A 25,498-nucleotide genomic window follows, 5' to 3' on the forward strand; every position below is an offset into this window, starting at 1 on the left:
GTAATCTCCTGGGATATTGGTGACTGTGGTCAGCTCAGTCACTCTCTGACTCAGTGAATGTTATCTTTCATGTGAGGTAGAAAGGACTGAGAGACAGAAATTGAATACGTAATTCAATAATCCAGGTATTTTACAGATTCAACTCATTTGGGATCAAATCCTGCATGCTCAATAAGTCTTCTTAATTTCTGATTACTGGTAAAAAAGAAGGAAGGCAACAAGGAGACAAAGATGCATGCAAATCTCCTTTTCTACTAGGAAGAGGAGGCACCTCATGTTGAACAAAATCTGAATTTCCAGACTACAGCTGAAATTGGTTCTCTGTTCTCAGGGTACTCAGTTCCACAGGGCTGTGAGTTTAAAGTCTTAATCTTGTTGCAAGCTTGCTGAAGTTATAATTGACAAATACTGCTGTAACTCTTCTATGTATGCCTCATGTTGCCACTCAGGTTTATGCTCCTACAGTGTAATAAACTTGAATCACTGTATCTAGAGACCACTTTCAAAGCACGCTTAATAAATGCAGCCCCTCCATAAACATTGCTTTTAAATTGGAACTGGCAGGGTAGAATACATAATAAATGTCTGCTTAGTTGATGGAAATACCCTGATTTCACTCATAGAATGAAATACAGAACAAATAAATGTTAATTTTAGAGTAGGGGAGTCCTGTTTGCCTGCTACAGCTCTTTATCCATAATGGGAAGTCTGCTCATTTAGAAATATGCTGCCATGTCAGATTCCGTTTATTGATATTTCTGCTTATATCTCTTGTTTCACTTCAGATTATTGTTATATTCCTACATTGCATTCCTACATATGTCTTTAGTGTGTCCAAGGAAGGCAAATAAAGCTAGGGTAGGGTCTGGAGCGCTAGTGAAGGATCTGGACTGAGAGAGCTGAAGTGGTTTAACCTGGAGAAAAGGAAGCTGTGGGGAGACCTTATCACTCTCTACAGCTGCCTGAAAAGAGGTTGTAGCCAGGTGGGGCTTGGCCTCTTCTCCCGGGCAAGAAGTGACAGAACAACAAGAAAGGGACTCCAGTTGCAACAAGGGGGGTTTAGATTGGTTATCAGGAAAAATGTCTTCACCAAAAGGATTGACAAGCATTTGAATGGGCTGCACAGGGAAGGGGTAGAGTTACTATCCCTGGAGGTATTTAAAAGACATGTAGAAGGGGCTCTCAGGAACTTGGTTTTGTGGTGGATTTGGCAGTAATGGGTTAATGGTCAAACTCAGTTTTAGAGCTCTTTTCCAACTGAAACAGTTCTATGATTCTAAGCTTTTATTAGCTGACTTGGAAAATATTGTTAAATAATTGGTAAGTAGTTGTTGCAAGTGACATAATGACTGCTTAATTAATACTTATTTCTGTCTATGCACTTGAAGAAATAGAGTGCACATTTTCAGCTTAAGCCAGCTTCATTTATTCTAGATATTGTGTTTTCAATCTTGAGGCTGAGCACAATGTCTCAGCTTAAAGTAAGTTATAAAGTTCAGTGAGCTTTTCCCAGTCTTGATGCACGTCTTCAAGGTGACAATCTTCTTGCAAGTCAGAGGAGAAGGTTAGTGTTGGCAAGGAAAGCTGCCACATGTCCCCTGTCTGTACCACAGATCTGTTGAGCTATATTAGTGGATTACACAGTTGGCTCTCAGGAAGGTTAACTACCCTTTGCTCTCTGAAATTGTTATATTGCACATTATAACTGGCTGCATGAATAGGTCACAAACAGTTAATTTCCAAGCTCAAAAATAATACACAAAAACTAACTCCCATCTTCAATTTTTCATCTCAGTTGCAGGCAGCACGTTTGCATCCTTTTTAAGTAATCTTCTGACTGGGAATGTGGGACTGGCTGTAGAAACGGCTTATACTGAGCTATAGACATTAGTCAGAAAAACATAAATGAGAAAAATTAGAGAGGCTAAAGGGGAGATACTAGAAATCAGAGAAGTAAAATAAACCTGAGAGGGAAACCAGAAATATAAGTTTATCTCATGTGGAAAAAAAAAACAAACCAGAACTATCCCTATTCCCAGTATAATAATTCATATGGATCCAGTGGGATTTTTTGGGGAAGACTGAAACCCATTTTCATATAATTCAGTCTGGGCACTGATTCTCATGCACAAATCTACTATAATTGCTTCTGTGTTTTGATTGGTTTTGAATTTCATGTTTATTCCGTTTTGCTTTAATTCTGGTGAAAGATCAGTTGCTAAAATTGCAAAATAATAATCAGATTTGTAGAATTAGTATTAAACAACAGATTTGCATAACTCTTTTAATCTCTTTGGAATATCTTTTCTATGAAAAATCTTTTGAACAGTCTATTAACATGCTTTTAGAGAGGTGCCATTGATGCTTTTCTTTTATAGTTTATAAATATTCTAAGTGTATTAACTTATGAAGCAATTAGTCCTTTTGATACTATTGTAATTTCTCTCTTTAAGAGATAATGAAAAACTTATTGATACATGTTTCAAGCTTGTCACATATTTTCAGATTGACAGCTGAATGCTGTTTGGCACCCTTGTTTTGCAGGGAGAAATAATTTAAAAAATGAACCAACATCAAGCTAAAAATAGCAGGAGAATAAATAATGTAACATCTGTTGTAAAGTGGAACAAAACAGTTTACAAAAGAGAGAATGTGGAAGTTTAGAAACAAATTCTATTTATTGACAGTAAAACATCAAGCTAAAATGATTATTGCCTTAGTTGCTGTTTCACTGGTTCTCTTTTATAAAAATATTGCAATTCAATAAAATTGGTTAATTGCTAGATTGTGATCCTAAAATCATTGTCTCTCCTTCAGTATGCAGAGAAAATATTTTGCACAAAATGCAAATGAATATTATTGAAATCAGAATCTAATTTGCCAGCTGCCAGGGTAAAAGTGCTGGATTCAAATGAAATATCTTTCAAAAGTACTAAAACTTAAGCCAAGTTTCCAGATTTCCATCTCTTCTAGAATAAGATAAATTTATTACTGTTAAATGAGTTGCCCTGGAGATGTACCAGAGTAACTGAGAGCATGGAGAATGTGATTTTAAATATATGTATCTCTGAAGATGAAGATTTGAATGTGAAAAAAACATATATAGATAAAAATGGCATTAATTCCTTCTCATTATGAATTGTTTTTTTTAGGGAAGCAAGGAGAGGAAATTATTCTGCTTATCAGGAAAGGGTTTTTGTTTGGTTCTCCCCTCCCATCTTGCTTCTTACCTTTATATTAAGTAGTAAAGTACATTTCAAGTAGTACACAGAACCATGGAATCATAGGATCATAGTATGGCTTGGGTTGGATGGGAACTTAAAGTTCATTTAGTTTTAACCCCTTCACCATGGGTAGGGTCACCTTTCATTAGATCAGGTTCTCAGAGTCCCATCTAACCTGGTCTTGAAGCACATCCAGGAATGAGGCATCTACAACTTCTGGCAACCTGTTCCAGTATCTCAACAACAGGTTGATGTCCTTCCTGTGCTGGGGACCCCAGAGCTGGATGCACTGCTCCAGATGGGGTCTCACCAGAGCAGAGGGGGAGAATCACCTGCCTAGCCCTGCTGGCCCAGGATAAAATTGTGTTTCTGGGCTGTAAGTGCATCCTCCTGGGTCATGTCCTCTCATCCAGCAGCACCCCAAGTCCTTCTGGACAGAGCTGCTCTCAATCTCTTCATGGCTCAGCCTGTGTTGGTACTAAGCATCATCCTGACCCAGAGGCAGTGCCTTGCTCTTGGTCCTGTCAAACCTCATGTGATTCCCAGGACCCTCTTCTTGAGCCAGTCCAGCTCTCTCTGGATGGCATCCCACTCTTCAGGTATGCCAACTGCAAAGCTTGGTGTCATCAGCAGACTTGCTTTATTCTGCACACTCATGACTCCAAAGAGACATCAAGGGAAACCAAAGAGATTGTACTTGAACAAGCTTTTATCAGGATCCATTCAGCTGAGTATTTTCAGACAGATTCAGAATCTATTAAACAGAGAATAACTATGGGAAGCAAAAGCATAGAATTGAACCTTGAGTTGCTAATATCACATTTACAAGAATAACCTTTCTTAATGTATTTTGTGACAGAAAAACAAGGTGATATGAGACAGCTTTTGCATACATTTGGAATCAAAGTAAAGAAAAAAAAATGAGAGAGAAATAATAATAATGGGGACTTCAGTGCTCTCACAGCTCCTGTAGGAATCTTATGAAGGATTGTAACTACAATTTACATATCCAGTCAATAGAAAGCTTGAGAGTTTCTACTCTAGCTACTACTTTTTAGTTATCGATATGGTGCCTTTGAATTATGATCAATGGTATTTAATTTTGAACAGATTAACAACCCAAAGGAAGAATTAGGTTTAAAACTTCTTAATTTAAAAAAAATTAAAACAAAACAAACAAACAAGAAAAACTACCCAAACCTCAAAACAAACCAACCAAACAAAAACCACAAAACCAAAACCCAGCAACTACAAAATACAGTGGGGTTGTTTTTGGCTAAAGAGTAACTGGATAAAAAGCCCAGTGACTGAAATAGGAGAGTCACATCTGATTTGGGCTCTTCTGCCCAGTAAAATTACCAAAGTATATACACTGGACCTTTGTATCGTGCAAAACATGGTACAGCAGTGACCTAAAGCTAACACCTTTGGATGAGGAAAGCCAGTGTATTATAACAATTCCAACCAAAAGTAAGCATACTCTCTATCAATGACTTTACTGAATCTGAATTTATCTAAATCTGCCACAAGAAAAAGATGTTGTTTAGAGATTTTCACTTTCATAATTTTCGTTATGCAGTACCATTGCATGATCTTACAATTCTGTTAACACCATATGCAAACACTTCTCTTTGTCTTGATTCCAAAAAAACAAGATGTGTGCTGTATTATTCTCTGTCAGCTCTCTTTCCCCAGAAAGTAATCTTGGGAACTTGCAGGATGAATTAAAAAATATTAAGTTTGTGCAACTGGCCTGCAGAAGAAACAATCAGAAGCCATAGAAAGTGTTCAGAGCCACTTGTTTGGCTCTCAGCACCTGAGAAGTTTGACTTGGCTTACTCACCTTGAAATAGGGATCTCAAGAAGAAAGGAAGGAATCATGAGGGGAGCATGTAAGGAAAACTGCAACAGAGAAAGAAGAGGATTTTGAGTACCATGGCATAGGGAAAGGAATTAGGAAGATGCTCTTTTCATAGCAGACTGCTGTTACAAAGTCAGGGGCTAGGAGCTGCATATCCATGTACCTGATGATCCTAGGGTCTTTTCCAATCTAAAAAATCCCATGATTCTTTTATGAATCCCATTAAAGAAACCCAAATTTTTGTTCCACAGCTAATGATTAAGGAATGTCTATAACTCTATTGTGAAAGAAGGCCTCCTTATGACTTTTTTCCCCTTGCAAATATTCCCAAAATTTGAAATCAACTCCAGAAACACAAGTTCAAAGCAGAAAGCTTGCATGCACTTCATTTGCCTTTCAAAACAAACATTGTTTGGGTGAAAGCATCACTGATGGTGCCAGTCAACCATCAGTAATTCTGTGTTCTGAGATGGGGTGCTGAACGCAGTGGAACATCAATGGGGCACATCTGTCTCACAGCTGAGAAACAGGTTTCTTGTGAATTATCATGTTCCTGAAAAGTTTTATAGATTGCATATTAATCTTGTTATGAATGTGGTCTCTGTTTGCTTGTGACTTTGCAGAGACAAAATCCTTTTGGAAATGAAACACCTCCGTTACAAAAATAGGATGTCATGATCAATACAAATCTTGCTTACGTGTCCATGCAACAGAAGTGCTTGGCCAGATATGGATTTTAATTTTTCTCTAAGTTTTTTCTGAAACAACTCATGCTGGGTTTGGAAGTGAAATAAAATAAATGGGCCATTTCTCTTCGAGTTTGGTTTGAGTTACAGAAAGTGAAAACTTACTCTTTAGTTTCAACAGCTGAAGAGGACTGGGTCAATCACCATCTGCTCTCACTTCTTTAGCATAATTCAGAGCAGTACCTGAAAATGTCTGCCATGTCAGTAAGAAATGGAGAAAGTAATAATCAGAAATTAAATGTGCAAATAATTGCATACAAATATATTGAAAAACGTGACTGTCACTGGATTTAATTGAAAATGTTGTAACATGGTATATACTAGTAAAATGAAATCCTTAACGTTGCCTCTTTTTACAAAGGAAGATGTTAAATGTAAATTTCACAGTTTCCTTCGCTTCTTGTGGAAGCTGAAATATATACAAAAGATTGTTAGCTTACTCACTTTTCTACTTTGGGCATATAGCTGATAGAATAATCTGGTTTAGTTGTATCTCTTGAGGGCTTGGATAAGATCAAGGGACTCAAACTCTGAATGAGGCTATTCATTCTTCTCTAGGAAAGCCAAAATGGAAGAGAAAGCTGTTCAGGAAGGACATTAGTTGTTAAATGCTGCAAAGGCAAAGGTCCACGTGACTAACCTTGTGTTATAATCTTTTAGTACCATATATTGAGAATGCGTGATTCTTAGATTATTGCTTAATTCAAGTTTGAGGCAAATGCTATTTCTGTCCCACTCATTATTTCCTGTCTCCTAAATCTAGTCAGAGACAGATACCATAATAATCAACATAAAGCCCCTTTCCTAGGGATTCAGACCACCCAAATAGCGATAATTTTGGGAATTGCAGTGGCAGTGGAGGCCAGAACAGGTGGGTAAAGAGATGAGAAACAATTTGACCACTGTTTAAAGCGGAGGGCCTGGATGACCTGAAAGAAACTGCTGAGAGTGCCTTTGGAGAATGAAATTTAGTGTCTGTGTCATGAAATTTGGTCTTCTAAATGCCATTTATACATTACCAATTTGTTCATTCATTAAAATGTGGTGATAAAATGCCAAACTGAAAATCCTTTACTGAAATACCACCAGTGTACTACTTTCCAGAGCTCCAAGTGTGTTTACTTTTCTTGCATGCTGCAAAACTGTTGGTTAATGCATTATTGAGGCTATATCCTGAGAAGAACAAAAGCTTTGGGAAATGGTTTTCTTAATTTTTTTTCTTAATTGATTTTTCCCTGTGTGCTGTTTTATATTTTCATTATCATGGTGCATGAAATAGTAAAAAAATAGCTTATCCTTATTACCTTTGGTTTTTTCTTATTTTTTTTTATAAAGCCATCTTTCATAATAAAAATTCATTTACTTGAAACTTTGATTAAATTTTTATTTCATTTTAGTCTTAGTTTAAAATACATGGATGCATTTGAATAATTTTTGAAGTCATGCTTTTACAATGTAGAGATTATATGGACAAGGTATTTTTAAAAGCAAATTTAAATGTTAAGTAAAAGCTAGTTAGTAGTACTTCCAGAGAAATACATAATACACTTCCTGCTTCTGAAGAACCCTTTGAAATATAGTCAATTAGTTGGTGGGCTAGAAACATGGGGAAACACTGCTCTGGAACAGGCCCAAAACTTCATCCTATGACACTATTCCAATTAATTTTGAAGGCTTCTAATCAATCACATATTTTTATATAGTGAAAAATAAACTTGAAGATATTATTGTAAGAAAATACTTCTTATGATGGCTTCAATAATAAGAATACCTTAATTATATCTAAAACTCACTGCTTATGCACTTTTCTCTTTGAAATATCTTTAATGAAATGGAATGAGGAAGTGAAGCCAAGAGGTTAACAATCTGACCCGTGTAGACATCTGTATCCCACAGTGTCCTCTGGAACTGGCAAGCCAATTATGTCACTAACAACTTTCTTGATTTCACCCCCATTTTTTAATCATTTTTTTCCCCTATTTCTAATTTTTTCTCTCTCTTTTCCCTTCTTTAGTGCATCTTAATTTCAATTTTGGTCCATGATTAAAGCAGCTTAGAGGACTTTTTAAATTTTTGTGTGGATATGCTCATAAAGCACCCTAGAACATAAGCATCTAACAAAGTGCAAGTAGTTACTAACACTGACAAAGATAGGGAATACAATGGGAAAAGGGGAAAAGGAAAACCATTCAGAAGCCACCTTGGAAAGCAGTGACAGTATTCATTGAAGAGCTCTGGGCAGTTCTCTAGTGCAGTGGTTGGCAGTGAGGTAGATGATTTTTCACCTGTTGTTTCTCTATTGCTATTCACTTTTATCAGAACCTTGCTTAACCCTCCCTCCCTCTCTTCACCACTGTTTGTTATCATTAAATGAGGCTTTAGTGCCAATTGATGAATTAGCCAGCAGTGATGTGTATTTATTGCTTGTTAAATTCGTGTATACACATTTTGGAGGTTAACAGTTATTGATACACAGAGTAGTATCAATTACTTGCATGTGCGTGGTGTTTCAGCTCTGTCTGATAAACTGATAGCTTGTGAAGTGAGATAAGGAGGCAGTGGGAATGGAGGGGTCATTCTTAAACCAGTGCTGGATGCTTACTGTGAGAGGCCATCACTATTCAGCCTTGCAGGTACAAGGCTGGGAGAAATGTGATATAAGAACTTGAGTATGTGGAGAATAAAGGTAAAATACTACTACAGAGGCCGAAAACTGACTCAATAATGCAGGGAGAGATTACAAAGCATAGTACTGCCAAGGCTACAGTACCAAAGACACCACAAAACATTTGTTTTTCTTTCTGTGTCATGTTTTCTATGCATGTCTGAGGTTATTTGACTTTAAAGGTCATGCTTCATCCCTTTTGTTTGTTATTTTTGACCAAGAGTTGTAGATTTTGTGAAGTTTTACCTGGCGTTTCCATTATTGCTGTTGTAACTTAAGAAAGTTAATTTATGCTGCTTTGCACAGTCTGTATAATTACCCTATTTACTAGTATTTACAGATATGGAGTGGTCTGAAATGGAATCATTTTCCTACATCACAATACAATCCACAAGTTCAGTTTCCTACTTCATGCACCTTATTCAATTAGTATTAAAAAAACACACCAAAACTAGCAACTGAAAAATGGACCTTTTTTCTCTTTCCTCAGAGTAATTTCAAATTAAGAAATTAGTTTTACAGTATCTCAGCTACAGATGTTCTTTGACCTTTATTTGCAAGAAGGAAAGACATGGGCACAGTCAGGTGCATTTGCTCAACATTTAGAGCCTGGCTGCATAAATATAGTACAGTAGTGCTCTGATTTCTATCCTGGTTTGATGTTGATGTTACCCACTTCCTGTGCTTTAAGATGATGCTAAACCTGAAGGATTTTGGTCACCACACCCTCCACATATGATAAATATAAGTCCTTATTCTGAGTAATGCCTTGAAGATATCACTTCCTACCACTCCAATGGAGTTGAACCTCCTGATCCCAATACTGAGGTTGAGTAGGTTAAAGGAAAGGTTTTACACTACTTTGGTGGTTTGGCCACCTGTTTTGCAAATATCATTTTTTCTGGTGTATATGATGCTGTTGGTTAAATTCTCCAACTGATTTTTAGTCTCTGAATTACTTTTTTTTCTTTCAAAACAGTATTTAGAGCAGCAATAAATTTCCACATTTATAGCATCAGATTGCATAGGAAATGTGGCAGTATAATCATGTTGTAATTTATAGCTTTCTTCTACTTTTGGTGTTTTCACTAAGTGTAATTTATGGAACCTTATTTCTGTATTTTTAGTATTTTTCTCTGTTTGCTCAGTGCCACTTTTACTTGATGAGATAAAGATATAAATATCTGGCTTTCTACAAATTACTTCCAAACTCTCAGAATGAAAAAGATTATTCTCTCTAACATGAAAACTTTGCAAATAGATAGAAGCACCTGCTGCCATTTGTAAAGATACTTTTCATCACTTTCTGCAGATTGGGCTCCTGAAAAACTAAGCATGACTATGAACTACCTCCCATAACAACACTGGATTTAGACTGCAGCATTCTTATACCTTTTTCCTGTGGAACACAAAAGTTGTGTTGCTTGTGTCTAGCAGGTATAGCACCAGCAACTGGGTTGTTTTTTTACTTTAATATATTTTGGACCAGTTAGAAGAATTTAATTAAAAACTCTAGTGGAATTTGTATGCTTTGACTGATAGAATTCTCAGAAACATTACCTGGTTCCCTAATGATAATGATTCACTGCAGTACAGTTAATAGGTAACATTTTCCTGGGATTTTGGAGGTTTGGAACTTGCATTAATTATTGGGCACTGGCCTATTGATCTCCTGAGAGTCTCTTTCTGAAGTAAGGTTTGGGGTTTTTTATGTTTAGGTAGCACTTTGGGGAAAAGAGGTGGGAAGGGGTATTGGTTTTGTTCCATGTCAGAATAAAATTTTTGCTTTAGAAATACCAAAGCTGGTTCTGTGATACTTAGTCTCTTTATTTCCTGTGAAAAAGAACAAAGCAAGCAGACAAAAAAGGTCTAGATTTGGGGAACTATCTTCAGTCCCGTCATTATTTTGGTGTATTTCTTCTCTTATCTGCACTGTTTAGGTGCTTAGGGGTTCAGTTCAGTGGATTTTTTTAATAGCAATCTGTTCCTGTATCTGATTTCTTTCATTGAGACAATACTTAGTCCAAAGTTATTATTTTCTCCTTCAAAGGTAATCAAAACCCTGACAATTCCACTGTGCATTTATATATGTACTCCTTTATTGCAAAGCACCAGATGTTTTGTATCTTCAGATCATATTCTTTCATATTAATATTAATACATATCATATTCACATATATATTCACATATATCATATTCAGATCATATTTCTTCAGCCAAAATCTGGATTTTTTTTCCAGAAGACCATCTTATGACAGTGTTCACATCAAGTCTTTTTGGTTCCCCAAGCAGCTTCTTCTTTAACTATTTGTATATCTTGCATAGATCAGGAGGTCCAAGCTCAGGTAATCCTGATATAAACTATGCCAGTCCTTCAGGAGGTCCATAGAAACTTTTTTATAAGAAATAATAGCCCATGTCTACTTCCCACATCTGCTTTTCCATTAAGGTTATTCTACTTGTTTATTCTACAACAAAACTCATCCTTCCACATATTTTTAGCATTTTTCCTCTGGATTTTTTATGAGATCTTAGTTGAGAAATCCTCTACAAGATGATTAGTTTTCCTTTGAATATGATAACTGAATTACATTCTCACCTGTAACCTCCCTCTCATCATTTTCCACCCTTAAAATATTGGTTTTTTACAGATCTTGCTCAAGACAATGTCAGTGATCCCCATATTGAAATTCTTAGGATATTTTTATTCAGAAAGGGTGAGTTTGGGATATACTGTGTAATTCTTTATTATGGCAGATAGTGCAGTATACAACTCTCCCCTCTGGAAATGACATTTCCTGGACACTGGTCATTATTTTACGAACCATTTTTAATATGATTTGTGTCAATTTTTCAGAAGAGCATTCTTGGAATAGGCTTTCTTTTCCAAGGCATTACTTCAGATTAGTGTTCCTACTCTAAGAAAACTGTGTGCACAAATCCTTGCTGTTTCCAGAGAACTCATTTCACTGGAATAGGCACAAGGGAGTCTGCTTTTTCTCCCCATTAAAATTAACTCAAGATTATCCTTTAATTTCAGGGATTGAGAGATTAGCATATAAACTACAAAGTTTCAAAACAGTTACTCTTAAAGTTCTGACACCTTAATATTGAAGTACAATATTTATAAGGGAAAATCAATAAGTGAAACTCACCACTAGCTGTCATGAAATTGTCATGGGAGTCATAGGGGATTATAAAAGTGACAATGAAAAGCACAGAATTTATGTATCAGGGCTAGTATACATGAAAATCAGCTTTGAGCCTCTTTGAGTAACAGCTTCAGGCTAGTGTAGCACTTGTATAAAATGGAAAAAAGTTTCTTATTCAGAGAATATAATAGCAACATGTGGTATCTGAACAGATAGTGGCTTTTGCATTGTCATTTGGGTATCTTGCCTGTGAAAATGAAAGTCATATGCAAAATTGAGGATCCTGCATCACCCTCTGTGGAGCCCAAGTGCTGCATTAGGCAGATGGTGCTGAGGAAGGATGACCACTGTCCCTTCTGCCTTCAATTTAAAACCTAGATGTGGGTCTGGTTTTATTCTGAGGATACATAATTTTGTTCAGATGAGGAACCTTGGTATAAAATGCCCCACTGTCACCAGAGGAGAATTAGTATGGTTATGATTCATGACTCACTGGAGTGTCTCCACAGTGGACAGCTTGGTCTGTTTCTTCCATGGTCAGTTCCAGGGCTGCAAGTGGAATTTTTCCTCCTTCATTCTTGGGAATGGTGGCTGAAAGTTCCCTTTGCTCAGCATGTGGACAGTAAACACCTTCTGGCCATGCATGGTGGAAGCAAATAGAAGGACCATAAAGATTTTCCACTCTCTTTGCACTAATATCTCTTTATATTTCTGTTGAAAAAATTTGCTTTATGTCCTTACTGATGGCATTCTTTTATATAGGATTTATAGAAGCCACACTTTTTTTAACATGGTCACTTTAAAGGGGAAACAAATTTCCATGAAATCTCAAAAGTAATTTCAAAACCCTGGCAATTCCGCTGTGTGTTCATATATGTGGTCCTTTACTGCAAAAAGTTCCAGGTACTTTGAGTCTTCCAGACCATGTCCACTTCAAGTGATAAGATGAAACTTTCCCAATGACAGGTAAATTGTCCTTGAACTTCACATCATCACATTATAAAGAAATTTAGTTTCTTGTTTCCAGTATAGATGGAATCAATATATTTTCCAAGTCCCTGAGATACCATTCCATAATTAACATAGTCTCATAAGAAGAAAGGAGCATTAGATTTCAAAGAGCCAGGAACATGATCTTTCAAAGCCATTTCACACTGGCTTCAAAATGTTTACCTTATGTTCTTCCTCTCACTTGTTCAAGAATAATGCCTGGTAAATCTTTTTCCCTGTATTCCTCCACTAGCTCTCTTAGCAGAATCTGTAACATATGCCTGCTCATGTATTGCACTATCAGTAGCAGGGCATACCTTGAGTGCAAATATTCAAAGGGTTATCCACTGCAATAGCATTATAAATAGGTACATCAGGTATGTGTGTAGTAAAGGCAAGTTTAGGATCCTGAACCCACAAAGTATTATGAAATGGTGAAAATTTAATACTCCTGTAAACTAAGCACCAATTGTGAATAGATGGCATAGTGCTTATTACAGCTGTAAACAAAACAGCTTTCAACTCCTTATTTCATTTCTTCTTCAGACAACTGACAAAGGAAGGTTGGATCACATTAATAAATATTTGTTGATAATGTGGCCCTTGAAAATATTTCTATTCAGGAAGAGTGTTGTCTGCAAATCTTCTCAGTTGAACACTTGAAAGCAAGTCATGGTCCCAGGCTCTTAAATCATTGGGCTATATGATTTGAGTTTATGAGAACCCTATGTGTTAGTTTGATTTGTAGCTAGTCCATTTCTAAATTCCAGGTGAATCTTAAATCAATGGAACAGCTGGGAAACCAAAAAAAAACCAGCAAATCGACTATTGCTGGGCTAAACAAATGGTTCTTCTGCCTAGTGGATGAACTTAAAATTTCCATGTATTTTATTGGAGAAATTACAAAACATGATTCCCTTGGAAATGTGAACCTGTGCACCCTGCTGTGCAGTGGGCACTCACTGAAGATTTATTTGTACAGCAGCTGAACTCCCTCATGAGGGATATAGGGTTCAGTTCTGTCAGAAAAACAAGCACCCAGAAAGTAACTTCTGGATGACACTGAGCATTGTCACAACATGCTGGTGACTCATGAGTTGCAGTGTCTCTTGATTGGTAATATCTTAGTTTTTCTGGTTTTTTTCCCCAGTGCCATGTGCTGTTTTACTTGTAACTTCAATGCCTATGAAACTGGCATGTAAATATTTGACAGCTGCAATATAACTTTTTTTGTTACATCTGCACTGTGTACTGGCAGTCACTGCACAATCAATAACACAAATAAAGTTCATCAAATATAATGTAGTAGTTTTTTACTGAAAAATAATTTTATTTAATATCCAAAAAGAGTGGGAAAAGAAATATTTTGTTGCAGCCTTGATTCAGCTGACATATGTAAGTTTGTAATTCCAGGTAAATATAAAATCAAAAGCAAAGATTTATTTTAGACTAATTAATATTTCCTTCTGAGGAAAAGATGTAGCTATTTGCTTCTGCTAGTGGAGCCTAATTTTGAAGAATTTGAAAGTCATCTCTACTGAAAGTTTTTCTCCTTTACTATAGTCCACCCTTTACAATTGCACTGCTTGTTTATTTGAAAGGTGCTCTGTGATGATAAATGAGCAGCCACAGCAGTACTACTATTTCAACCAAATCCTTCTCAGTCTTGTATTTTAGAGTTTAGGTAGATTCAAATGATACTGAGATTGGAAAAGCAATAGGAACATGCACAAAGATTTCTAATGGAGGAACAAATGATTTTTTTCCTTACTAAGATGCCAGAAGCCCAGTTCACTACGAGGTTCACTACTGCTTTTGTTTCTCACTTTGTTTCTCTCTGATACAGTCTGGCTTTTTGGTCTGCTTTCCTACAGGAGTAGGTAATTTTACTGGTCATGCAGAAAGCTGCAGTCATTATTCCAGTATTGACCTGATGCACTAATGACAAAGAAAGCTGGGTTGGAGATTGTTAAACACCGAGTCTCTTAAGTTGCTTAAGATCTTGTGTTTATCAATAAAATGATTTAGCAGCCAGATGTCCAAATTGTGCTTAGATATCTCCATGCTAAACTGCATTGCAGATTAACTCTTGTAGCTATAAATATCGCATACAGTAAAGCGTTTTCACTGCCAGACTAAATATTATTTTGTAAATATAAAGTGAAAAGTTTATTTCTTAGCTGCTGAATTCAGAACTTTTCCACTTACTGTAAGTTATTCCTGTCAGTTCAGGTCAAGTGGGACCTATGGAATCTCACCCCTTTAGCTGAGTCCATAGGTCTGGGTTCTTCAAATACTGATTCATAACTCTAAATTTGTAGCCATTACCCAATTTTATGAATCCTTGTTATGAAATTAGTAGGCCAATTAAATCAATTATAAAGGTTACAGTGAGTTACAGTAGTAGGTGTTTGTTCATAAGTCCATACTTGTACTTTATAATGCAATAGTTTTTCCTCTCACTGTACTACTATAAATTCATTGGAATATGAATTAATTTTCAGTGAAGAGTGGGAGAAAATATCATTATAATCAGATTTTTTTTTTATTTAGATCTAGATAAATCTTCACCTCACATTAGAGACCCAGTCAACTGTACTGAGATGTTTCAAAAGGAATTTTGATGTCTGGAAATGTATGCATTATAAAAATCATCTTGGTCTTAATCAGATTCAAAGGACTCTAGCTGGCAATGATTTTGAGCTCTAATTAAATTCACTTGCATCTAAATGCGCTGACATAAAGCCAAATGTTTTCATGCACTGTTTTAATCATTCAATTAATCAGTAATCTTAACTGTTAATGTGGTCGTGTTCTCCGTCACGGTAATTTGCATGAACCTGGAATGAGATTTCCCTTGTTAAGTTGCCTGTGTACAAACTGTGGAATCAAATTAAAGAGTAGTACATCCTTTCATCTAGAAGAATTATAGACTGCTCTACAATATGTAGAGTTACTATGTGAGTCACTTGCTTATTTAATGCAGCTCCTTCGATTGTTAAAGATTTTTTCTGTTGTAGGATTTTTTCTTCTTCTTTAATTTTTAAATAATTTAACTTTTAAAATTAGAACACTTGTTGGCTTTTCTCAGTTGCAAAAGAATTCAGGTGTTCCCCTCATGAAAACTTATGGACTTTGATTGAAAAGAACTGTGAAAAGAACTGGGGAAGCACAATGATGAGATTTACTGCAGACATAGCCACAGTATTAAAGCAAAAATCCTTTTTTCATTTTCTGCTGGATGTGACAGTAGGATTCATGAAGGGAGTGCAGAGTATAAATATAACACAGTGTCATTACAAACAGCCAGATAAATTGTGGGCATTAATTAGAAGGAAGAGTATTGCATAAAGCCTTTTTCTTTAATTATCTCAATTCTAAAACTCTGTCATGGGATGTTTGCTGAATAAGATTCTCTGTATAAGATAGCGTGAGATCTAAATTTCTGTTGCTCTAGTTATGATTTTTGGGTATCACATCATTGAAACAGGGCAACATTGTCTAAGCCTGTGATTGAAGGTACAGTTGTCATGGTCCTGGCTCATCTTATTTGATTGTCTCTGGCTTTATGCTGTGTTTCTGGCAGAGATTTCTGAAAACCACATGAGTCTTCCATTGATCAATGAGCTATCCTCTCCAGTATGTTCTACTTCTGAAATGAAGGCAGGCATGCAAGCTCCTAATAGTCTTCCTTCAAACTTTCATGTGAAAAAGTTACTTGATCTTCATGGAAAATGAGCTTAAAGTAAAAGAATCACAACTGAAAGAAATCTGCTTTTAAATTACGCTGGCAAGCCAGGGACCTCTCTCACATTCATCCATCTCTGTTGACTTGCTGCTAAAGGAAAGCCTCGTGAATGTTGGATATTTTGTGTTTAGGCTTCTTTTCCCATCTTAGCAGAAGCACTTTTAAATCATCCTTCAAACAGCTCTTGCAGGCTTGGACAAAAAATCAAGAATTTTTACCCAAAGCTAATATACAAATATCCAATTTAATTTTTTTTAAAATTTATTTTGCAGAGACTTACACCACTTAATTTCCGAGCTGAAACCTAGGGTCAGTCAAGTGGTTAAAAAAGCATCCAGTCTGCCCATTCTTTGGCAGTCTCACTCCCAGCTCAGAGACTTTCACTGCTGGCACTGAGGCCGTTTCCCTCTGGGTGGCTCCAGTGACCCCACAAGTGTCAGCTTAACTCCCTTCCCACCCCACACTCACACAGTCAGACCAGGTTTCCTTCCCAGATCCACCCCAGCTCTCCCAGAGCAGAGCTCAGATGACTCTTTCCATAAAGACTTTTGTTCATCATGCAGCAACACAGAAACAGCCCCAGCTGATGCCTCCAAGGAGGACCCTCAGCAAAAGAAACCCAAGGATTTTATACCCTCCCAGTCTCTCCTCACACAAGTCTCTCTTTCTCCTGAGTCTTCTGCTCCTACTGCATCTCCCAGAGTACATCCACCCATCTTTCACCCTTTGCTGCCCAAAGGGTTGGTGGCTCATGGTCTCTTATCTCTGGCTCCCACTGGAGGCTCAATCTGCATTGAACAGTTGGCAAACTGATCTACCTGCACCAGATTTATTCCTCAATACTCCAAATCTGTTCTTTCTTACACAGATTTTCAGCAGCTCTGCTCTGTTGCTCCAAAGGCTCAGGGTTACATCTTTTGCAATAGATCAAGTATTTTGCTTGGATGTACTTTCTTATCTAAAAATGAAATTAAAAGGAAACATCCACCAGTAATCTAATATTGTCTGCTGATCAACCAACCTGATCAATAAAATAACTTAATATTCAAGCCAATGTGCTGAAAGCATAATATGGAATTCAACAACCTCTATATTAGTATGGAAGCTTTGCAATCTACACACAAACATATACCAAAATATACAAACCAACACGTTAGTATCACTCATTGCAACTTTCCTACTGCAAGTTCAAATATAAGAAAATATGTTGTCTTCCAGTCCATAAATTTCTAATAAATTATTCTGAAGAATATTTCACTTATCTTACTCTAGGTTTAAAAATCCAGCTAGTTATCATTGAAGACCATGAAATTAAATGCTGGATTTGTTATTTGTGTCGCAACAAAGACTGAATGATAGAAATTTCACCCTCAATACTTGCTTTTTTGAAATATTTTATAATGTTTTACATACACAAGTAATAGCAAGTGATATTAAAGATTTGAAGCTATAAAAATAAATTCAATAAACTAAATTAACTAAACAAACTTTTAACCAGAATATTTTAAGGTATGGGTTTGTTGGGCTTTTTTTTTTATTTTCTTTATCCAATAGGTAAATATTAATCACTTTATAAATGTTGCTGACGAATTGGATGGTACATGTAATTACTGGGCATAATATTTCTTGGTCCTTTTTAGTATGACAAGAATTTTTTCAACAAATTATTTAGATATGTCCCTTAGTTTGAGATTATAGGTGCATCTCTCTTTTTTTTTTTAATTCATGCTCAAGAAGAGCAGCAAATATTATTCTGATTGCATTTTCCTGATGCTTTGCTGCTCTTCTTGAGCATCAATTAAAAAAAAAAAACTCCAAAAAGTTCAGTAAAATTAGGCTTACAAACCTGCTGATATTAAGAGAAATATTGTTATTCTAGCTGGTACTGGATTGGCATTTATAAGTAAACTGGTTTATTCCATGAATGTTAAAGCAACCACAATTATTCCAGGTTCATTTTGGTGTAACTGACAATAGAGTTTGGCCACCTTATATTTTTCATAAAACCATGGTATGCTTGGTAAGCTCCAGTGTTCATAATGACATTCCTGTTCATAATGACATTCATTCACTACTGCACATCCTCTCCACCTTTTGTGTCCTCTTGGTGTTCCAGATTCTACTTCATACAACTCTCAACAATTAGAATTAAAAATAAAAAAAAACCCCACATCAGTCTTTGCATCACATAATTGTATTGTAAACAACAAGAATCAGAGCAGTAAATTAATTTGCCAGCTATAAATATATTTGGTATGAATGATCTGCTGGTCTTGCACTGTCACACTTTTATTATGCATTGCAAGCATATGATTTTAATTCTTTTGGCAGTGTGGGGATTTAGTTTTGTGTTGACAGGGGCAGCAGCATGTTAGTGCATGAATGGTAATGATACTTTTTCCCCAGTTAGGCAAATAAAAATGACAGGCTAAGTCAAGCACTGCACTGTACCAGAATGGATTTTAAAAACACATTATTTGGTAAATGGGAAAAGACTGTTTTAACATAACAATCATTTATTGAAAGGATTTAATTAAATCTGTACCAAATGTGGGTAACTGAAGGAAAGTCTTGAGAGAAAATTGGTCATTTAATAAACTTCCATTGTCTTTAAAATACTGAAAGCAGTATAAGTCATAGTGTTTTATCCCTTGGGTAATTAAAGAGTAACATAGCTGGGTTTTGGGATTTCACAAATGTAGAACTCTTGTGACAGTTCAGATTGAAAAACAGACTTATTTTTCCTCTATTTTAGTGTATGGATTCTTTTCCTCCCTTCCCGATCATAAATAATACATACCTGTATGGGAATTAGGTATATCAACCTGAGTTTTCCATTAAAATAATTCATTTCTTTCTCTTTCAATTTATGAATATTTATCAAGGGATTATGGATTAGTTAATAGTATTTCCCCTTAATACATACACAATAATTCACTTGCTCATAAGTCTGAAAAATAAGAGGTGTCTGTCTTGGGACTAGACTGCTCCTAAGCTCCTGCTAGCAAGCTGTAAGGTAAATATTCCTTAACAAGCAATGGCTAAAAAATAGTCTTTCCTCCCTCCATGTGAAATGTAGACAGATTCTGCCCATAGAACTTTTTTTTTTCACTTCAAGGTAAGGACACACAGGCAAAATACCTGTATGAGATGTTCATATGTTATCTGGAAAGGGTGTCCCTGATAACTGAAAAATGCTGTAAAGGGTCAGAGTTGATGACATGGCATGGAGATGAAGTTCTGAGGTACAAAGCCTGCAAAAACATTTCAGAGAGGGATGGGAACAAGCTATTAGGCTGCCAAGAGGTTCAACAGTTAGATTTACTGAAGATTTGAAATCAAATTCGGGCACCACATTTGGTTGATTGATGTCCATGTCAATATTCTACTCTTGAATGTATCATACATAATAGCTGCAGCTTAAACACACTGAAAAAATATAAAGAGCATTAAGCATAAGAGAATGGTGAATCTTTGATGTGCTTGTTTCATATGGGAGAAGTATGGTCTAAATGACAGGTGACTGATTTTGAATGAAATCTTATTTCCTCAAAAACAAAGAAAACAAAAACAAACAAATGAAAAACCAAAACAAACAAACTGAACAAAAACCAAACCGAACAAACCAAACAAAAAAAAAATCAACCCCACCTCCCATAAAAGACAAATAATTCCTTGTAGTTTAGAATCTCCCTAATTCCATGCAGCCTGGTGTGTCACTCAACTGTGTTTTTAAGGATTCTCTCACAAAATTGTATAGAATAAATTAATTTGCTTACATAGGTCACCATTATCTTGTTGAGATTTTTGGGTTTTTTATTTTGTAGCTGTATCTGTTCAGACTGCAGAGTAGTCTGAGTGGCAGCATAACATTTGAAATTTCTCCAAAATTTTGATATTTGTCACCAGTCTTTGGTCAAGTGGTTGTTTCAGTGTGTTGGCATCTATCTCAGAGGCAAATATCATAAAGTATTCCTTGAGGAGACAATGAGGCAAACTGTACAAAGCCATGAAGAACTATTGTATATGATCTGTGGACTAGATCTTTGACTTAATTTCAGAATACTAGTCTGAAACCAGAAGTTATATTCTTGTTTGCAGGCAGCTGGGATTTTGCTTTACAATATCTGTCCAGTTGTGCCTTATGATGTTATAGGAAGTATTGTCAAACAGTGCAGAATGTAGACTTTAATTCATATTTTACTTTTGTGTTCTTCTGCAGATAGTAACTTTATCCTTGCAAATGCTCAGGTGGCTAAGGGATTCCCCATTGTTTACTGCTCTGATGGCTTCTGTGAGCTTGCTGGATTTGCACGGACTGAAGTCATGCAGAAGAGCTGCAGCTGTAAATTCTTACTTGGTGCTGAAACAAATGAGCAGATGATTCTTCAAATTGAGAAATCGTTGGAGGAAAAGATAGAATTTAAAGGAGAAATCATGTTCTATAAGAAGAATGGTAAGTCTTTCTTTCCTGTTCTGTTAGTCATAAAGAAAGAAACTTAGCATAAATGCATATAATATATAATGTTCATTTCTAAGTAATAATTTAGTTGTCTATCATCAAGCCTATGAGAATAGATTTGAATAATGACAGTAAGGTACAATTGAGACCATGTTTATATTGGTGTTATTGATTTTATATAAACATGTTACAAAGCTGCACAGATTAAATTCAGGGTTCTAAACTACATTGTGAGAGTTTTTTTTTTTTTTTTGCAGTCACTATGACACTCTTTTTTCTGCTCTTTCTTATACTGAAGTTTTTACCTCTTAATGTTGGATTTGGAATGAAAATATTCATATTCACCACAAAATAAGATACGTAAATTTTTCAATGCCATCAGTAAAATGCTCGAATGTCTCAATGAGCCATGTGATTTCTTCTCAACACCTATTACACATGAACAAAATAATAACAACTTTCAGAAAGTGAAAAATTTATATTCAAGTATGTATTGTCACATAAAGAAAATTTCCTTCCAGGCATTAAGCAACCCCATAGACTATTAGAAATTTCAATTTGCACCAGCAGTTTTGACTCTTATGGCGAGACATTCATAAGAAAAATTTCATAGTCAAGATGTGTGAGGCACAGAAGACAGCAGGCCATGATGCACACTTCCCAGCTCCTCTGATTTATATCAGTGCACTTATTCCATATATTTCTATTGCCACATTCATTTGATCTTCAAACAGGTGACACTAAGTTTGAGATAATGGCAGGATTTCAACCATGATAACAGAAGCAGAGTGATCCATGGACTCAATGGATCCATGGGTGTTGAGTATCACCTTCTCTTTTATTATATGGCTAGAGTTTATAGGCATATGTCTAGACCACATTTCCTCATAGGTTTTCTCTTCTTCTGTCTTTATAAATGAAACATTTTCCTTTCAAATAATATTACTGCTATTATATGCTTTAAAAACTTATTTTCTAAAGTGATTACTGCATAATTACAGCAAAGTGATTTGGAGTGTTGAGAGAAGACAGCTTCAGTTTCACTTACAAAAAAAAAGGAAGAATGTTGTTTAGTTGGCTTGTGTTCATGATTGCTGCTCCTCATACTATGAAAGTTTGAATTTGATCTGGAAGCTCCTGCTAAATGCTTCCTTGTCTTGACTTTTTGGGGAGGCTTGGGAGCGTGTGAGTGTGTTTGGTTTTGTTTTTTAGCATATAGAAGAGACTCACAAAGTTTCTTGAAATGTTCTCAGGAAGGTTATTCAATTAAAGTAGTTCCAAGTTGTAAAACATGTCTGGATATAGGGGGAAAATTGTTTTAACCTGGAAGGATAAGAACTGCTTTTTTCCAGTATTCTATAGTAATAACTGGGCATGATAAGAAGATATTTCAAGGTATTTAAATTAAAGAAATAAAGCTGAGACATTCATTTCATCGTCTTTGTCCTGAATGATAAATTGTGATTCCATTACATTTAAAGAGGTGCTTCAAATCTGCAATAGCTATGATTAACACAGGCAGAAAGAGATTGCAGGTCAATTATCAGAGAAGTAGCTGAATCACAGATGAATAGATAAAGAGAAATTGTTGAGGCTAAAAGAATTCCCACTATCCTACATGCATCCCTCTGCATAATTTGACTGGAAGCTTCCCCAATACATTTTCTGAATAAGAATAAATTTACCCAACTGCCCATTATAATTTTCATTTCCATGTGTTTCTGTACCACTGGGTAACAGAAATTAATAGCTTTTAAAATAACATGAGAGTTACTTGTGTAAAAGCTAAATTTATCTTAAAAAATAATCTTGTATTTCAACAGAGCTGCAAAGCACAGGGTCCAAATTTGGCAAGTCAGCCATTTTAGCTAAATGTTTTTGCTTTGGAGTTGGGTTTGGGGCTTTTCTCAGAGAAAAAACTGAACTTCTGAAGTTGTTAATCTTATTCAACTGTGTTTTTGTCCAGAAAAAGGTTTTAAAAGTATTTTAAGACATAAGAACTTTAGGAATAATATCCTTGAAATGATTGTGTGGATACTTTTCAGCATATCCAATATGGAAAATCATTGATTTTTTGGGCTCGTATAATGTCAGGAATATAGATCAGTGGGAGACAAGTAGCTAGCAGTGCCTAGTTATCACAGGGCCATGTTTCAATGTCCTGTTTGGGCTTTAGGGCGGCAGAAGGGAACCCCCATCTGCCTTTAGTCTGCTATTTAGCACAGCTTTGCTTAGTTGGCCTAACTACAAGACCAAATGAGCACTTCTAAGCCTCAGGGGTAATTCTGAGCTCACAGAATTCTTCTTGAAATTTCAATAGTTAGTACAAAATTATGATAAAAAATTACTATGAGAGACATGGATGTATGAAAACAATAATTTATTCTTGGTTGGTTCTTCTGGATTGGTCTAAAATGTAGATCATATGTGTCCTGTTTTTTGGGGCAGACATCCAAGGTTACAAAACAACATGCATCTACTCCTTAATTGTCACATTTTTCAATATTTTAAATTTGATTTAAACTTATTTCAAAGCTGATTCAGTTTTTATCATTAGACTGTTCATTCTAAACAAGCAGCTTTGATCCGAATTTATTAAGCTTGAATATGGATCTTTCACAGTTATTTAACCATCATTAAAGAATTCACATAACACCTCTGCTCAGTAATTGTTAATTAAAGGAATGAATGCTATAACTAAAGCAACCCCAGCAATCCACATGCAGTTTTATGGAATTCCACACTGCTCTGAGCTGATACTGCAGCTGGAGTGGTGTGCAAGAGGCTGGGCAGGAATCTGAATAAAGTGGGTTATTTCTCTGTGTTGGATGAACCACAGTATTTCATTGTCATTTGGGTTTGGATTTCAAGAGAAAAATGATCTTAAGCAGTTGTGCTCTGAGCAATCCTCCTGAGACCACAAGAAGTGGATAAGAAATTTTTCTATGTGTGTTCTCATTTGGGAATTTTAATGAATTCTTAGAATAAGATAAACTGGTTGTAACTCCTCATCCTGAGCATTTTCTGCCATGCTAGCAACAGAGCCATATTAGAACCATGGCAGCAGATACAGCAGCTTCAGAGAGAGATGTCTTTTGAAAATTCAACTCAAAATATACTTTTCATCATAGTTTCAGTATTTATTTTGGTTCCTCAGAAAGTTTCTTGCTTTTTCTTTGACAGAGCTATATTAGTTTCTTGAAGACAATCAGAAAAGACGACTATTAAAAGACAAGGATTTTATGATTGTTGCCTTCTTCAGAAAGTTTTAAAATTATATTGCTTAGGAGCTGATTTTTTAACTTTTTTTTTTCTGTTGCTATTTCTACATTTTCTTTAAAACATCTGCAATAAATTAAGTTGTCAATTATGATAATAGAAATGCAAATTAACCTTTTGGAATTCAAGTGAGTTGTGAGAAAAATGTTCACTCCCGTATCTCTTGTTTAGAACAATCTAAAAGCAGTTGGACACTATGCTGTGGAATTACATTTAAATAAACCCTTATTTTTCTCCCTGTCAGACCTTTTCTGAAATTTGCCAATAGCAAGTACAGGTAGTTAAATGAGGTCTTTACATTTCCTCAAACTGAAGTACAATTAAGTAGCTATGTGGCTGTTTTTCCTTTTCTATTACAGCCTGAGATAATGCTACAATAAGCCCTATAATCAGTGACTTAGTCCAGTCTAAGCTCTCCATCTTCAGTTGCTGAGAAGGTCACAGCTTGGGTCCCCTATGACCCCATCAGATTTACTTCCTTTGTATCAAAATTAGGTTTGTAATGTTTGAAAAGAGGTCTGTGCTTACATACAACCTTTCAAAACATGCAATAATTCCACAGCCTTCCTTCACTGAAAGGAAATTGGCCTCTTTCTGTGTATGTCTAAGTTGTGTGGAACACAATGTAATCAGCAGTGGCCTCTTGTGATTTATGGACATTTGTGAGACTCCACTGTGGTGACCATCATATCTGTGCACCCCAGTAAAAGGGCTGTTTGCACAAGCCTTTGTGCACAGTTAAAAACCCCCACTGTAAGAGGACTGGAGCAAGCAGGTGTTGCTGGGACTGTCTTTACAAGGTGCCTCAGGATTTTGTTGCAAGCAGAGTTTGCTTTGTCTGTGACACTTAACCAGGACTCAAGGGACATTTTGTCAGCTTCTATGTGTACACTGATTTAAACACTTTCTGGGTTATGTCTTAGGCATGTTCTTGGTCCCTAAAGGTTTGGTAAGTAAATTGTAAGGTCAGGAAGATACAATGTATTCAATTTCAGTATTTATTTCTTCATTTATTACAAGTCAGTAAGATTAAATGAAAGTATTTTATCTCTCCTCATCATTGCATGAGAATATCTGTTTTGGTAAGGCTGTATCCATATCTGGAAGGTTGGGATTAAGGTATTTCACGTGGGCAGAGTATGATTAGAGAAAGGAGCTCCTGGAATAATTTGGCAAAAAGCTGTTTGAAGTCAGCAATGACAGCCACAGGTAAATGAAATAAGGCTCAGGCCATGAGACACCATCCATTTCCTCTGCCATGTTTGTGATTGAATAACTTGGCTAGAGAATAGCAAAGGCTACACAACACCATATATATTTAATGCATTCATTGTGTTAAGAAAACAGAAAAGGGGTTTTTTTTAGAAAAAG

General features: G+C 35.9%; 1 protein-coding gene across 1 annotated transcript in view; it reads left to right on the forward strand.

Annotated features, from left to right (window-relative positions):
• KCNH8 (potassium voltage-gated channel subfamily H member 8) overlaps window positions 1–25,498 on the forward strand; it is a 177,065-nt gene that overhangs the window by 35,535 nt on the left and 116,032 nt on the right. The window contains exon 2 of the mRNA XM_054635368.2: window positions 20,609–20,842. Coding sequence (XP_054491343.2) covers window positions 20,609–20,842 — 234 coding nt within the window. The remainder of the gene's footprint in view (window positions 1–20,608; window positions 20,843–25,498) is intronic.

This window comes from Agelaius phoeniceus, chromosome 1 (genome assembly GCF_051311805.1).
Source record: "Agelaius phoeniceus isolate bAgePho1 chromosome 1, bAgePho1.hap1, whole genome shotgun sequence".
In the NCBI taxonomy this organism is placed as follows: Eukaryota; Metazoa; Chordata; class Aves; order Passeriformes; family Icteridae; genus Agelaius; species Agelaius phoeniceus.